The sequence below is a fragment of the Scyliorhinus canicula genome, chromosome 15 (assembly GCF_902713615.1).
Source record: "Scyliorhinus canicula chromosome 15, sScyCan1.1, whole genome shotgun sequence".
In the NCBI taxonomy this organism is placed as follows: Eukaryota; Metazoa; Chordata; class Chondrichthyes; order Carcharhiniformes; family Scyliorhinidae; genus Scyliorhinus; species Scyliorhinus canicula.
Window position 1 is genome coordinate 18,285,044 of NC_052160.1, and position 14,571 is coordinate 18,299,614.

The 14,571-nt window shown below is 43.5% G+C and overlaps 1 protein-coding gene across 4 annotated transcripts in view; it reads right to left on the bottom strand.

Annotated features, from left to right (window-relative positions):
- epn2 (epsin 2) overlaps window positions 1–14,571 on the bottom strand; it is a 71,897-nt gene that overhangs the window by 38,690 nt on the left and 18,636 nt on the right. For all 4 annotated transcript variants that reach the window (XM_038820604.1, XM_038820600.1, XM_038820603.1 and 1 more), the window contains exon 3: window positions 3,876–3,988. In XM_038820604.1, coding sequence (XP_038676532.1) covers window positions 3,876–3,988 — 113 coding nt within the window. The remainder of the gene's footprint in view (window positions 1–3,875; window positions 3,989–14,571) is intronic.

Genomic DNA, 14,571 nt, shown 5'->3' on the forward strand with positions numbered 1-14,571 from the left:
TGAGAACTCCAGGGCATTTCCCTCCCGAATGTACACCAGTGCTGTCGCCTCAGCTCACTCTGTTCGCCAATGGAACAGGACATACTTATGAATGGGGATGGATAAGTCTGGGACAATGACTGTTGGGTATAATTTGGTGGGCATGACTATGTCAGGCGATTGTTTCAGTAGTCTGTGGGACAGCTCTCCCAATTTTGGCACAATCCGCCAGATATCAGTAAGAGGACTTTGCAGGATCAACTGAATATGGTGTTTTGTTCTGGTTTCTGATGTATAGGTGAATGTTGGAAGGTCTGTCCATTTTTATCCCTTTATGGTTTTTCTGTAACAGCTTGGTACAATTGAGTGGCTTGCTAGACCATTTCAGAGGGCAGTTAAGAGTCAAACACATTGATGTGGGTCTGAAGACACTAGTAGGTCAGACCAAGTAAGAGAGGCAGATTTATTTTCTTTAAAAATATCAGTGAACCAGATGGGCTTTTATGAAAATCTGATAGCTTCATGATCAACATTATTCAGGTCATTAACTAATTGAACTTAAACTCCACCAGCTACTGTGGTGGAATTTGAACGCATGTCCCCAGAGCATTAGCCTGGCCCTCTGGATAATTAGTTCAGTAACATTACCACTTTGCTTTGTGACTTTATTGGAAACAGCGGTGTCACAATACTCAATAAATAGTTCTTATGTTCTTATAAACCTTAACTGAAGCAGGCTATTTGGTTGATCAAGCCTGCTCTGCCATTCAATTAGATGATGGTGGATCATTCACCTCAACGCCACTTCCCTGCGCTATCCCTATTTCCATTGATGTCATTAGTATCCAGAAATCTGTTGATTTCTATCTTCAACACACTCAACGATTGAGCTTCCACAGCCCTCTAGGGTAAAAAATTCTAAAGATTCATCACCTGCAAATTAAGAAATTTCCGGTCATCTAAATAGCCTGTCCCTTATTCGGAGACTTAGCACTCTGGTTCTAAATTCAATGATCAGGGAAAACACCCTGGGCTGGATTCTCCGATTCTAAGGCTATGTCCTCACGCCGTCGTGGGAATGATGGCGTTGACCGGACATTCGGCGCAAAATGTCCATCAATCCTCCGTTTGGCTGAGGGCTAGCACGCCAGTAGCATAGAGCACCAGGCTCTAGCTGCCGATACGGCCCGGAGAATTACGGGGTCTGTGGCCACGCATGCATATGGCGGCGGACGGCAGCGGCCGCGCCGTGCAACAAGGCACCGGCCATGCGCGGACCAATCCTGCAAAATTGTTTCCCCCCTGTTGTCCATCTCACAAGCCCCGGACCACCCCCCCAACAGTGCCCTCAGCCCCTGACAAAGTCCCCCCTGCCCACGGATCGGTCCTCCCCCCGTGACAACACTGGACTGAGTCCACAGCCGCCGTGTCGAGTTCCCGCCGAATGATAGCACACGTGACTGATGCAGTCGGGAACTCAGCCAGTTGGGGGCGTAGCATCGGGGGGGGGGCCTCAGATAATGTCCCAAGGTCGTCAATATGCTGCTTGAAGGGACAGAGCATCGCAAAAGCAGCGCCGCCCCCAATTTCGGCGGGAATGGGTATTCTCCGGCCGATCGCCAATTGCAACTTTGGGGTGGGCGACCGAAGAATCTTGCCCCCTATCCACATCTACTCTGTTGCACTAGAATTTTTGTAAGTTTCAATGGAGATCACCTCTTATGCTTTGAAACTCTAGAGAATACAGATTCCGTTTCCCCAACCTCTCCCTTTTCCTGCCACCGCAGAGATTAGTCCAATGAATCTTCACTGCACTCCCTCCACGGCAGATTTTTAAAATTAGTTCATGGGCTGTGGGTGTCACTGGTTGGGCCAGCATTTGTTACCCATCCCTAATTGCCCTTGAACTGAATGGCTTGCTGGACCATTTCAACGGGGGCAGTTAAGAGTCAACGCATCGCTGTGTGGATCTGGACTCACATGTAGGCCAGACTGGGTAAGGCGGCAGATTTCCTTCCGTGAACGATATTAGTAAACCAGATTGGCTTTTATGACAATCGGCAATGGTTTCATGTATAGCCTTCCTTTGATTAGGAGGCCAAATCTCTACAGAATACTGCAGGCGAGGTCTCACTAAGACATACCATTTGCCTTCCTAATTGCTTGCTGTACCTGTTTGCTATATTTTAGTGATTTCTGAACAAGAATGGTCCCTTTGGCCATCGACACTTCCTAACATCTCACCATTTACGAAATGTTCTGCCTTTCTATTTTTTTTCGACTAAAGTGGATGACTTCACACTTATTCACATATTTCATCTGCCATGTCTTACCCTTTCACAAGTCCCCTTGACACCTCCTAGCATCCTCCTCACAACTTGCATTCCCACCTAGGTTTGCGTCACAGCAAATTTGAAAATATTACATTTGGTTTTCACATCCAAATCATTTATATAGATTGGGGGCAGCACTGATCCTTGTGGTACCCCCACTAAACAGCCTGCCATCACGAGAATGAGCCATTTATTCTATATTCTATCTGTCAACCGATTTTCAATCCATACCAATATGTTACCCTGTGATAACCCTCACAAGGACCATGGGGAGGTATTGGGGGGGGGGGGGGGAAGAATCACTGATTGATCACCCCACAGGCTTATACAATACCTGCTCCCGTGGTATACGGGCAGAGCCCCACCCAGCTGGGGTTCATTCGCGAGACCTGCTCCCAGACCTGGACTGGCAGTTCCTAATAGTCCTGGGTTGGGATGTTTGTTTTGTGTGCCATGGTAGCGGCTTTATTTTCAGTTTGAAATAAGCCAGTTGGACTTTCACTCCGCGCTCTCTGGAATTATTACATATCCCCAATCACAGGTTGTTGATGAACCTCTGTGTGGGACCTTATCAAAAGTCTTAGTCAGTTGTGATGTTCATTCTGTTCATGAGGAGTTCCTGATACCTGCTGTTTATTTAGTGAGGACTCAAAACTCTTTCTGTTATTATCAACTACTTAATCGCATTGTGTGGGGACCGAAGAGGAAGAAGTGCATGGGTATCTTTTAGGACCAAGACCACTCCGAAGTAACATGCCTGGGGATTATTGTTTGGAATGGTCAACTCATCACAGAAAACAATACAAGTTGATACCCAGTGCTTACTACCCTGACTACTCTTAAGACACTACTGTCAATTTAACTAGCCTAGCTCATTAATGTAACTTGTTAGAACTAGCCTGTCACTTGGGGGCTGGGTTTCTTCCCACTCAGTTCCAAGTAATCCATTAAACCATTGTCCTAACAAGTTGCAGGGGAAATTTACAAGCTGCAGGAGTGCTGAAAAGCCAGGAATTAAAAAGATACATAAAATGATTTGAAATAGTAATTAACAACCAGAAGGAAAGAGAACTGCAAACAAAATCTGTTATCAAAGGCAGAAAGGGGAGGGGGGGGGGGGGGGAATAGGGCAGGATTAATATAAATTTTCCATCTTTTGGACACTGATGCAAGTGGGAAAGGAATGCAAAAATCTGAAACCAAGTTTCAGCAATTCATTTTTTAATTAAAAAAGTAATAAGTTAGATCAAGTTCCACTGAAATGATGGGTGCTCACAAGTTGTATTTTTGAACAGAATACCTGAAGGCACGAGGCCCACTAAACTTAATGTCAAACTGCTTTATGAAAGCTTTAGAAGAATTATATACCTCCGAGAATCTTCAGACTTGGCACTTCAAAGATACCTTGCAAAAACATGCAGCCCTTTAAAAACGTGCAACTTTACAAATCAGATTACAGATATCAACAAGGGATTGCCCATTGTGAACAGGGGACTCTCAACCAAACTACTGCTAAGTCACATACTAGGAACATGCGAGTGAAACTAATCATGCAGGCTGTACCTGTTCCGCTGCTTCCCTACTCATGGCTAAAGCCAACTGCAGCTGAAGTTCTTCCTCTCCACTGGTTTGTGGTCTAGCCTGTTCCAACTCTGACGAAGCACGTGGGGAGGTTGCTAAGAAGAAAATGGTATATGTTAAAACTAAAAGGTCAAAAAATGGTAACTCCAACTTGATTTAATAACACCATAGGAATGGCAAATTGCAGGTGCATGCAATAATAGATTACTTACATCAGACTTAAGTGACAGCAATTGGATACTGCAAATGATTTGTGAAAATACATCCACTTTCAAGAAAGATGAATACATCCTATGAAAGTAGCTGTATTATGAAAGATACACTTGAGCTCATATTAAGATTTACTTTCCATATGCATTTGGGTGTTGACATCAGCTTGACCAGTTTGTCTTTGGCCACCGTGGTGATGGAGGAAAGGTAATGAGAACTTTTCATTTTTTTTTTTTTATTCGTTCATGGATGTGGGTATCGCTGGCTAGGCCAGTATTTATGGCCCCTCATTAATTGCCCTTGAGAAGGTGGTGGCAAGCTATCTCCGTGAATCGCCACAGTCCATATGGTGTAGGTATACCCACAATGCTGTTAGGGAGGGGGTTCCAGGTTTTTGATCCAGTGGCTGTGGAGGAATGACAATATATTTCCAAATCAGGATGGTGAGTGGCTTGGAAGGGAATTTCCAGGTGGTGGTGTTCCCAGGTGTCTGCTGCCCTGTCCTGCTAGATGGTGGAGGTTGTCGGTTTGGAAGGCACTGTACAAGGAGATTTGGTGAGTTACTGCACTGCATCTTGCAGATAGTATACACAGCTGCCACTGTGCATCAGTGGTGGAGGGAGTGAATGTTTATAGATAGGGTGCCAATCAAGCGGGCTATTCTATCCTGCATGGTGTCAAGTTTCTTGAATGTTATTAGAACTGCACCCGTCTAGGCAAGTGGAGAGTATTCCATCACACTTCTGACTTTAGCCTTTAAGATGGTGGACAGGCTTTGAGGAGTCAGGTGGTGAGCTATCTGCCACAGTATTCCTAACCTTCTCTTGTAACCATAGTATTTATATGGCCAGTCCAGTTAAGTTTCTGGCCAATGGTAACCCCCAAGATGTTGATAGTGGGATTTCAGTGATGGTAATGCCATTGAATGTCAAGGAGCAAGGGTTAGATTCCCTCTTGCTGGAGATGATCATTGCCTGTACTTGTGTAACTTGTGCAAATGGTACGTGCCACTTTCAGCCCAAGCCTGGATATGGTCCAGGTTATGCTGCACTTGAACGTGGACTGTTTCAGTTTCTGAGGAATCATGAATGGTGTTTGACATGGTGCAGTCATCAGTGAACAACCCCACTTCCGACCTTATGACGGTCATTGAAGAAGCAACTGAAGATGTTTGGGCTAGGACACTAACCTGAGGAACTCCTGCAGTGATGTCCTGGAATGGAGATGATTGACCTCCAACAACCACAACATCTTCCTTTGTGCAAGATATGACTCCAAACAGTGGAGCGTTTTCCACCGGATTCCCATTGATTCCAGTTTTGCCAGGGATCCTTGATGCCACTCAGTCAAATGCAGCTTGATGCCAAGGGCAGTCACTCTCACTTCTGGAGTTCAGCTCTTTTGATAATGTTTGAACCAAGGCTGTAATGAGGTCAGGAGCTGCATGGCCCTGACAGAATCCAAACTGAGCATCAGTTTTATTCCACCATTTCAATGCAACCACAAATTGTAGAAATATTGTTGGCATGTCACACATTTACAATTTTAGACTGCTTATTAATATGACAAATTTGTGGAAGCTTTAAAATATACTGTATGAACCTCTACCCAACCCCAACTCCCTTAGCCTCAACATGTGCTCACATTAACCTATGAATTATAAACTGGAAGCCTAAAGATCACAGCAGGTGGGCAGAGCAAAACTGTAATTCTCATATATTTTACTGTTCCATAAAACAGTGTCAGGGAATTAGCTATTCTTGCTTAAATCACACATTATCTTGGGATCAAAAAGTAAACTATTCATTTATTTACATTTTAAGAAAGCTTTTGTCATAATACAGTACTTATACTACCAATTGACCGGAATAAAGCATGCATAATAAAGAAAAGTTGTTAATTCAATCTCTGTTGGGAGTGAGCAACAACTACCAACTATGTTTGTAGATGTCAAGGAGCCAGAACAATCTCCACATGTGGAAGCTAGCTGCAAAATTAGCAAGTGTAGGGCACAGTGGCAAGGTGTTTAGGGAGGGGTGATATAGAGGGCAGTTCCTCTACATTATTCAAAATCCCCACGAACATACTTTACAGCTCCCTTGACATGGTGACCAAGAGCAACAATTCAATAAGTCCCAAAACAAAATCCTTCAATGGTAAATCAGCTGATTACGTGTGAAGGTGCAGGAAAGGGTGCTACAAGGCCGTGTATGTTAGTTTCACCTGTTCGTTACCATCACTGCCTCACCAAGACAGCGTGGGGTCTGCTGTGTAACAGGTCTCCCACTACACCATGCTCAGGTTTTCCTACAGACAGCAAATTTCTTCAAGCCCTTTGGCCATCAAACTGTGGTGAGGCGATGGTGATATCCAGGAGCTTCTAGCCACAACCTGACACAAAGGCAGTAATTACTAATTAACCACTCCACTCTGTTGAAAGTGTGGTTCGGTGTCTGGACCACCCTTCAAGATTAGATTTCTTCAGGCCACTCTGAGAACGGGCTTGAAACGACACCCTAAAAATAGCCTGCCTCACTCCAAGTCAGACTGGAAAATCCACCTTCAGTCGGATTACCCATCAGCAGTAGAAACTCACAAAAACAATGAGAAAAGGGGTCTTGGAATATCAGATCATTCATGGTCGAGTTGGAACAACTATAGGCGAACAGCAATAGTAGCACATGCTTAGATGTCAGGTCTCGCTAAGAGCTACTGCCATAGAGTTGACAGATAAAAAAAAAATAGGAGGTGGCTACACTCTCTTCCTGAAAGGGAAATTGCAAGACTTAGATATTATGGCGTTGGTTTTTCCATCAAAAACAATCTCATTCCTTTTTGGAATCAATAAATATACTCAATCTTATACAATCAATTTGCCAACTTCATCAGCAATTACACACCTACCTTGGACTCAGACGACGGAGAAAGAAACCAATTATTCCAACCTAAATGCAACTCTGGCAGGTGTACCATCACAGTCAAAGATCATACTTCTCAGTGTTTTTCAATGTGGGTGGAGGACGCCCATGCCCTTTGACCAACAGCACTAGTAATCGTGGAGTTGAAAAGTCTAATTCCAATGTATCTGCCTCCTTGCCTTGTGTGTTTAAAACAATTTTGTGGTCAGCATCCCCTTTTTCTGAATAAACCACTTCAAGACATCTTGACAACATCCAAGATCAAACACTGGCATTTCATAGGCTGTTATTTTCACAGTAACGTCATTAATGCAAGCCTACTTGTGACACTAATAAAGATTATTATGTGATTGCCAAGACAAAGGATTGAAAACAATGTGCACATTCCATTGAGTTATGGTTATGGCTATTAAATGCAGACCCAGGGATTCACATGCTTGTCATTGCACTGGAGGCAGGCTGTCTGCAAAATAAACCAACCGCCGAGACAGAGAAAGTTGGAGGTTGTTGGTCTCTCAAACCATCAAGCTCAAGGATTGGAATAACAAATCAATCGGAAACTACAGGAATGGATCTTCACAACACCTGGCAACATTTACGATGACAGGTAATCAACAAAATCCATTAGAATTAAGAAATTCATGCGGATATACTTCTGAAAGACACCAAGTCAGGTTTGATGAGAAAGATGCAGCAATATCCAAACTTATCAATTGCAACAGTCCAAAACCTGGCAACAGGATCCAAACTCCACAGTAAAACCTATCCACCAGACAGTCAAAACTAAAGTTCAAAGAAGAGCCAGCAATTTGAAGAAATGGACAGCTAGTGGAGGAAATACAACTCCTTTCAGACATGCATGGCACATGATCATGGCAAGAAAGAGACCAATGGACCTTCAACACACTGGCCAATACCAGTAAGATCCAAAGATGGCAAAGAAAAGACACAGGCAATCTTAAAACCTTCATGAAGGTCTTTATTAGCATCCCTACATGGTAAGTAGATGCTTAATTGCGACCAAAATGATGAATCATCATCAAAAATGATGGCAAGACCCTTCAATCAAATCAACAAAAGCAGCCACTGAGAAAGAACTGCGAGAGGTACGGGAGGACAGGGCAGCTATTCAAACCAACAATCCGCCGCCACCTTTACCAGCTGACAACCGGTGTCCTCACTATGAGAGCGCTTGCAAGGGTAAGACAGGGCTCACAAGTGTTATGGGAGCGGCGTTTTCAGAACCCCAAAATGTATGATGGAGTTCAACCAACCTCTCCCTTTAATGTATTGTTCCTTGTGAAGCACACAACTTGGTCTCCAGGTGTGGTATGACAATTGTGGACGCGTGGGTTTTTAAACACAAAACAATGTTTATTCCATGAATTCAACTTAACCTTTTGGAGTTCAATCCAGGCAAATGCGAGGTGATGCATTTTGGAAGATCTAACTCAAGAGCAGACTATATGGTCTATATGGACTATATGGTCAGTGGAAGAGTCCTGGGGAAAATTGATGTACAGAGAGATCTGGGAGTTCAGGTCCATTGTACCCTGAAGGTGGCAACGCAGGTTGATAGAGTGGTCAAGAAGGCATACAGCATGCTTGCCTTCATCGGACGGGGTATTGAGTACAAGAGTTGGCAGGTCGTGTTACAGTTGTATCGGACTTTGGTTAGACCACATTTGGAATACTGCGTGCAATTCTGGTCGCCACATTACCAGAAGGATGTGGATGCTTTAGAGAGGGTGCAGAGGAGGTTCACCAGGATGTTGCCTTGTATGGAGGGTGCTAGCTATGAAGAAAGGTTGAGTAGATTAGGATTGTTTTCATTGGATAGACGGAGGTTGAGGGGAGACCTGATTGAGGTCTACAAAATTATGAGAGGTATGGACAGGGTGGATAGCAACAAGCTTTTTCCAAGAGTGGGGGTGTCAATTACAAGGGGTTACGATTTCAAGGTGAGAGGGGAAAAGTTTAAGGGAGATGTGCGTGGAAAGTTTTTTTACGCAGAGGGTAGTGGGTGCCTGGAATGCTTTGCCAGCGGAGGTGGTAGAGGCGGGTACGATAGCATCATTTAAAATGCATCTGGACAGATATATGAACGGGCGGGGAACAGAGAGAAGTAGACCTTGGAAAATAGGCAACAGGTTTAGATAAAGGATCTGGATCAGCGCAGGCTTGGAGGGCCGAAGGGCCTGTTCCTGTGCTGTAATTTTCTTTATTCTTTGTAAATAAACATTGGATCCCTTAACACCCCTTACTTCAAAGATAACCCCGAAAATAACAGAACATTAAATAATCCCTCAAAGTGTTCCTTCAAACCTCCAAAAGACTTAACACCTTTAAACAGAAGCACATCAGGTTAAAGACATTACTATTATGAGTTTAAATCACCCAAATGATTCAGAGATAATCTTTCCTGGCAGAGATCACAGCAGAGTCCAGCTTACTGCAAACAAAGACACACCCAAGCTCTTTTTCTTCATGCAGCTCTCAGCAAACCAGTCAGGCACTTTTCAGCTGCTCTCTCAAACTGAAACTAAAAGCAGAAGTGAGCTCAACTCAGCTACCCCCACCCTCTGACATCACTTCAGTCATATGAGCTGCTTCATTTCTTAAAGGTACATTGCTTAAACATCCATTTCTTAAAGGTACTCTCACATGACACAAGCCATCAGAAAACCCACAACCAACACGAATGTCTAACTTCCATCCAACCATTTGCCAGAAGGAATCATCCTCGATAGAAAGGATAGCCGATAGAAATTCAGTCTCAAAAGTATTAAGCCTCTGTGGAGGTTCACTCATAATTCAAGGTATCAGAAAATACTCCACTGAATTACTATCTGATAGCTGTGTACTACAGGCAGAAATCTATTACATCTACGAATCATTGTCAACAACCTGTACCTTTAAGAAACAGGAACAGGAAGCTAGAAAGGAAAGCATTAGTAATGGAGACTAGAAATGACAAAAAACATGATAAGGGTTTCAGGGTACAGGAATTGAGTAGGTACAAGTGTGGGCAATGTTGTACAGGTAGAAATCTTCATCTTGCTGATGATTAGGAAGTCAGGAATGCAAGTTTAGCTCGCTGAACAGGACACAATGCTCTGGTTCATCACACACTCAGGCAGTGCATTCCAGATCCGAATGCTACACTACGTGAGAAAGCTTTTTCTCAGATAATTTTTGCCAATTATTTTTAATCTGTGCCCTCTTGACCTTGATCCCTACAGAGGCAGATCGAATCATGGTAAACAGTTTATAGTGGAGGCTGTAACAACAATAACTTTGCCAGTCAACAGATATTTTAGCATTTCCCAAATTATCCATCCTCACTCGATTGTGGTTTGCCAATTTATTTATTTTTTCCTGTACAAGAAATATGGATTTACTAACAATTGCCTGCTGTATTTTCTAATATGACAAATACTCATCATCTTTCTAATATATCGTACAGGCACTCTTCCTACCATTTTAAATAAAGAAAAAGCATACTTTTTTTTTTAAAAAGGCAGACTGCGATTGTCGGGAGCACAAAATTTTAAATTTTAAACTGTTTTAACTCCTCCAAATAATTCTCAAGTTTCTCATGCATAGCCTCCTTTCTGAAATCCATTTGGTCGCTTCTAATTTTCTCTTTTAAACAGATTTCAGCGATTTTCTTTCTTAATTCATGGGATATGAGCATCGCTGGCTAGACCAATGTTTATTGCCATCCCAAAATTACCTGGAAAAGGAGATGGCCTTCTTGTACCGCTGCAGTTTCAGGAACAGCCACAGTGTTGTTGGGAAGGAGAGTTCCAGGATTTTGGCCCAGCTACAATAAAGGAATAGCGATACAGTTCCAAGTCAGGATGATGTGTGCTTTGGAGAGGAGCGTGAAGGTGTGGGGGGGGGGGGGGGGGGGGGGGGGGGGGGGGGTTTCCCTACGTATCTGCTGCCCTTGTCCTTCTAAATGGTAGAAGTCACGGGTCTGGAAGGTGGTGTTGAAGGACGCTTATGGAGTTGCTGCAGTGCATCTTATGGATGGTACGCACTGCTGCCACTGTGCATCAGTGGTGGAGGGAATGAATGTTAAAAGTGATGGATAGGGTGTCAATCAAATGGGCTGCTTTGTCGTGGATGGTTTCAAACTTGAGTGTTGTTGGAGCTGCACTCATCCAGCGAGTGCAGAGCATTCCATTATTAGTTTAAACTTTAATAAAAGTTCCAAAATAACTGAAGTGACATACTTCACACATAAAAAGACTGGTGAGGTCACAGCTAACGGATTTTCATCTCAGATGCACAAAGCTGGAAGATTTTAACCAGTTACAACCCTTTTAGCCGCCTCTCAGATCGCAATACCAGATTTAAATTTAACAATTGATCCAACATTGATATTGATCTAGCATCAATTATTGTTTGTGGAGTAGTGAGTTCGAAACATCTACCACTCTTTGTGCATAGGAGTGTTTCCTAAAACATCTAGTGCTAATGTTTAGATTATGCTCCCTGGTCTTAAGACTCCCCTGAATTAGTTGATAATTTATCTCATTACATTACATTCTCTTCATTAAAACTGTAATAATTCAAGTGATTCATTACTGTTTGCGATTTAGTATACGCAAAATGTTTGCATGTTTGTCTCTAACATAGTCACTGTACCTCAAGTAATTCACAGTATGTGAAACACTTTCAAATGTGATAACACAAATGCAAATCTTTAGGAAAATATTCATATTAAGCTATCCAATTAACAATTTTCATCACAATAACATCCACAATTTTCCCTCACATAGTAATTGCACCGTGGACTCACCATGGACGACTCTCCAAAATCAGTTGCATTCTTGGACACACTCATCCCCATCAAGGACGGTCACCTCAGCACTTCGCCTTATCGCAAGCCCACGGATAACCTCACGATGCTCCACTTCTCCAGCTTCCACCCGAAACACGTTAAAGAAATTATCCCCTATGGACAAGCCCTCCGTATACACAGGATCTGCTCAGACGAGGAGGAGCGTAACAGACATCTACAGACGCTGAAAGATGCCCTTGTACGAACAGGATATGACGCTCGACTCATCAATCAACAATTCCAACGTGCCACAGCAAAAAACCGCACCGACCTCCTCAGAAGACAAACACGGGACACGACCGACAGAGTACCCTTCGTCGTCCAGTACGTTCCTGGAGCGGAGAAACTACGACATCTTCTTCGCAGCCTTCATCACATCATCGATGAAGATGAACGTCTTGCCAAGGTCATCCCCACACCCTTGCCTTCAAACAACCGTGCAACCTCAAACAAACCATTGTTTGCAACAAACTACCCAGCCTTCAGAACGGAGACCACGACACCACACAACCCTGCCATGGCAAACTCTGCAAGACCTGCCAGATCATCGACATGGATACCACCATTAAAGGTGAGAACACCACCCACCAGGTACGCGGTATATACTTGTGCGACTCGGCCAATGTTGTCTACCTCATATGCTGCAGGGATATCCCGAAGCGTGGTACATTGGCGAGACCATGCAAACGCTGCGACAATGAATGAACGGACATTGCGCGCCAATCACCAGGCAGGAATGTTCCCTTCCAGTCGGGGAACACTTCAGCAGTCAAGGGCATTCAGCTCTGATCTCCGGGTAAGCGTTCTCAAAGGCGGCCTTCAGGACACGCGACAATGCAGAATCGCTGAGCAGACACTTATAGCCAAGTTCCGCACACGAGTGCGGCAACCGGGACCTGGGTCTCATGTCGCATTACATTCACCGCCCACCATCTGGCCGGGGCTTGCAAAATCCTACCAACTGTCCTGGCTTGAGACAATTCACACCTCTTTAACCTGGGGTTACCCCTGTCGCTGCATCTGTAAAGATTTAATTACCTGCAAATGCTCGCATTCTAAGCATTGTCTGGCATCTTTGACCTTGTCTATATACATGTTTCTGGAACATACCACTTCATTCACCTGAGGAAGGAGCAGTGCTCCGCAAGCTAGTGTTTGAAACAAACCTGTTGGACTTTAACCTGGTGTTGTAAGACTTCTTACTATAGTAACTGCATGCTGTCCTACACAAAAGAGTCCACACATCTATCTAGAAGAAACCTCAGTAGCTTCCAGGATTTCCTGGCTCCCAATTAGCTGAGTATTCATTTATTGCCAAATTCAAAATTGCTCCCTCAACCTTGTAGCTCCTCACACTGCTGGCCACTCGATGCTTAGACTCTTGCACAATGACTCACTTTCCCACTGTTCCTCCAATCACAGACAGTTTCGCTCCTGCATTTGCTGCCAATAGGATACAAACGTGAGAGAGAAACAGTCTGTGATTGGTAAAGCAGCTTCTCACAGATTCAATCATGGTGGTGACTTTTCTATCAAATTCTGCCATGGCAGTGGCTTTTCTATCATTGGTCATCCAATCATTCGAGATTTTCCAAGGTTTTATGGGGGCTTTTGAAGATGAATTTGCCCACTGCCCCAGTGTATTTTGAATCTTGCACATCTGGATTTGGAATGGTTCTCACTTTGCAAGCTTACGAACCTTCCTGGAATTCCACTCCCTTTTCTCCATTTACTCCTTCTCTGTTACAATGAGTAGGTAATTAAACACTCACTGACCACCCATTAGCCACCACAAAATTTGTTTCTCCTCTCCAAATACAAGTACTGCCTCAATAGTCATTTCCCCTAAATTCTCACTGCTCCACACAATTTAATTAATTAATATTCTTTATTGTCACAAGTAGGCTTACATTAACACTGCAATGAAGTGACTGAGTGACTGTGAAAAGCCCCTAGTCGCCACATTCCCGCACCTGTTCGGATACACGGAGGGAGAATTTAGAATGCCCAATTCACCTAACAGCACATCTTTCGGGACTTGTGGGAAGAAACTGGAGCACCCGGAGGAAACCCACGCAGACACGGGGAGAATGTGCAGACTCCTTACAAACAGTGATCTAAGCCAGGAATCAAACCTGGAACCCTGGAGCTGTGAAGCAACTGTGCTAACCATAATCTGCATAGTCACTACTCAAAACCAACAGTATTCTCTACTGATAATAAAAGCAAAAAAAAAAGTAGGTCAGGCAGCAAATGCGAAGAGAAACAGGGTTAATATTTCATGTTAAAAACCCTTCATCAGAACAGCATTCTCTACCTTTCAATTACTCACAATCAGTTTATTAAACACCCAGAGTTCCTCAAACTGTTCCCATACATTGAGTGTGTAAGGATTCAAGATAAACCACTCCCAAACAGCACATTCCTTCAATTATAATAACCAAAATCATAAAGTGGTATATGAAATCCTACATCTTGTACCTTCTGTTAAACAACCCCATGTCAGATTTGGATTAAATTCTTGTTCTTGTGTCAATTAGTTGCGGGTGACGCTTACCTATCAGACTTTTGTATCTTATCTTACTTCTCCATACACTCAATACCACTGTGATCACCTTCCCAATTCTATTGAAGGCACATCACTCCCCTCATATTGCTTCTGATACATTACTACTTGTCATCTGGAATGGAACATCTT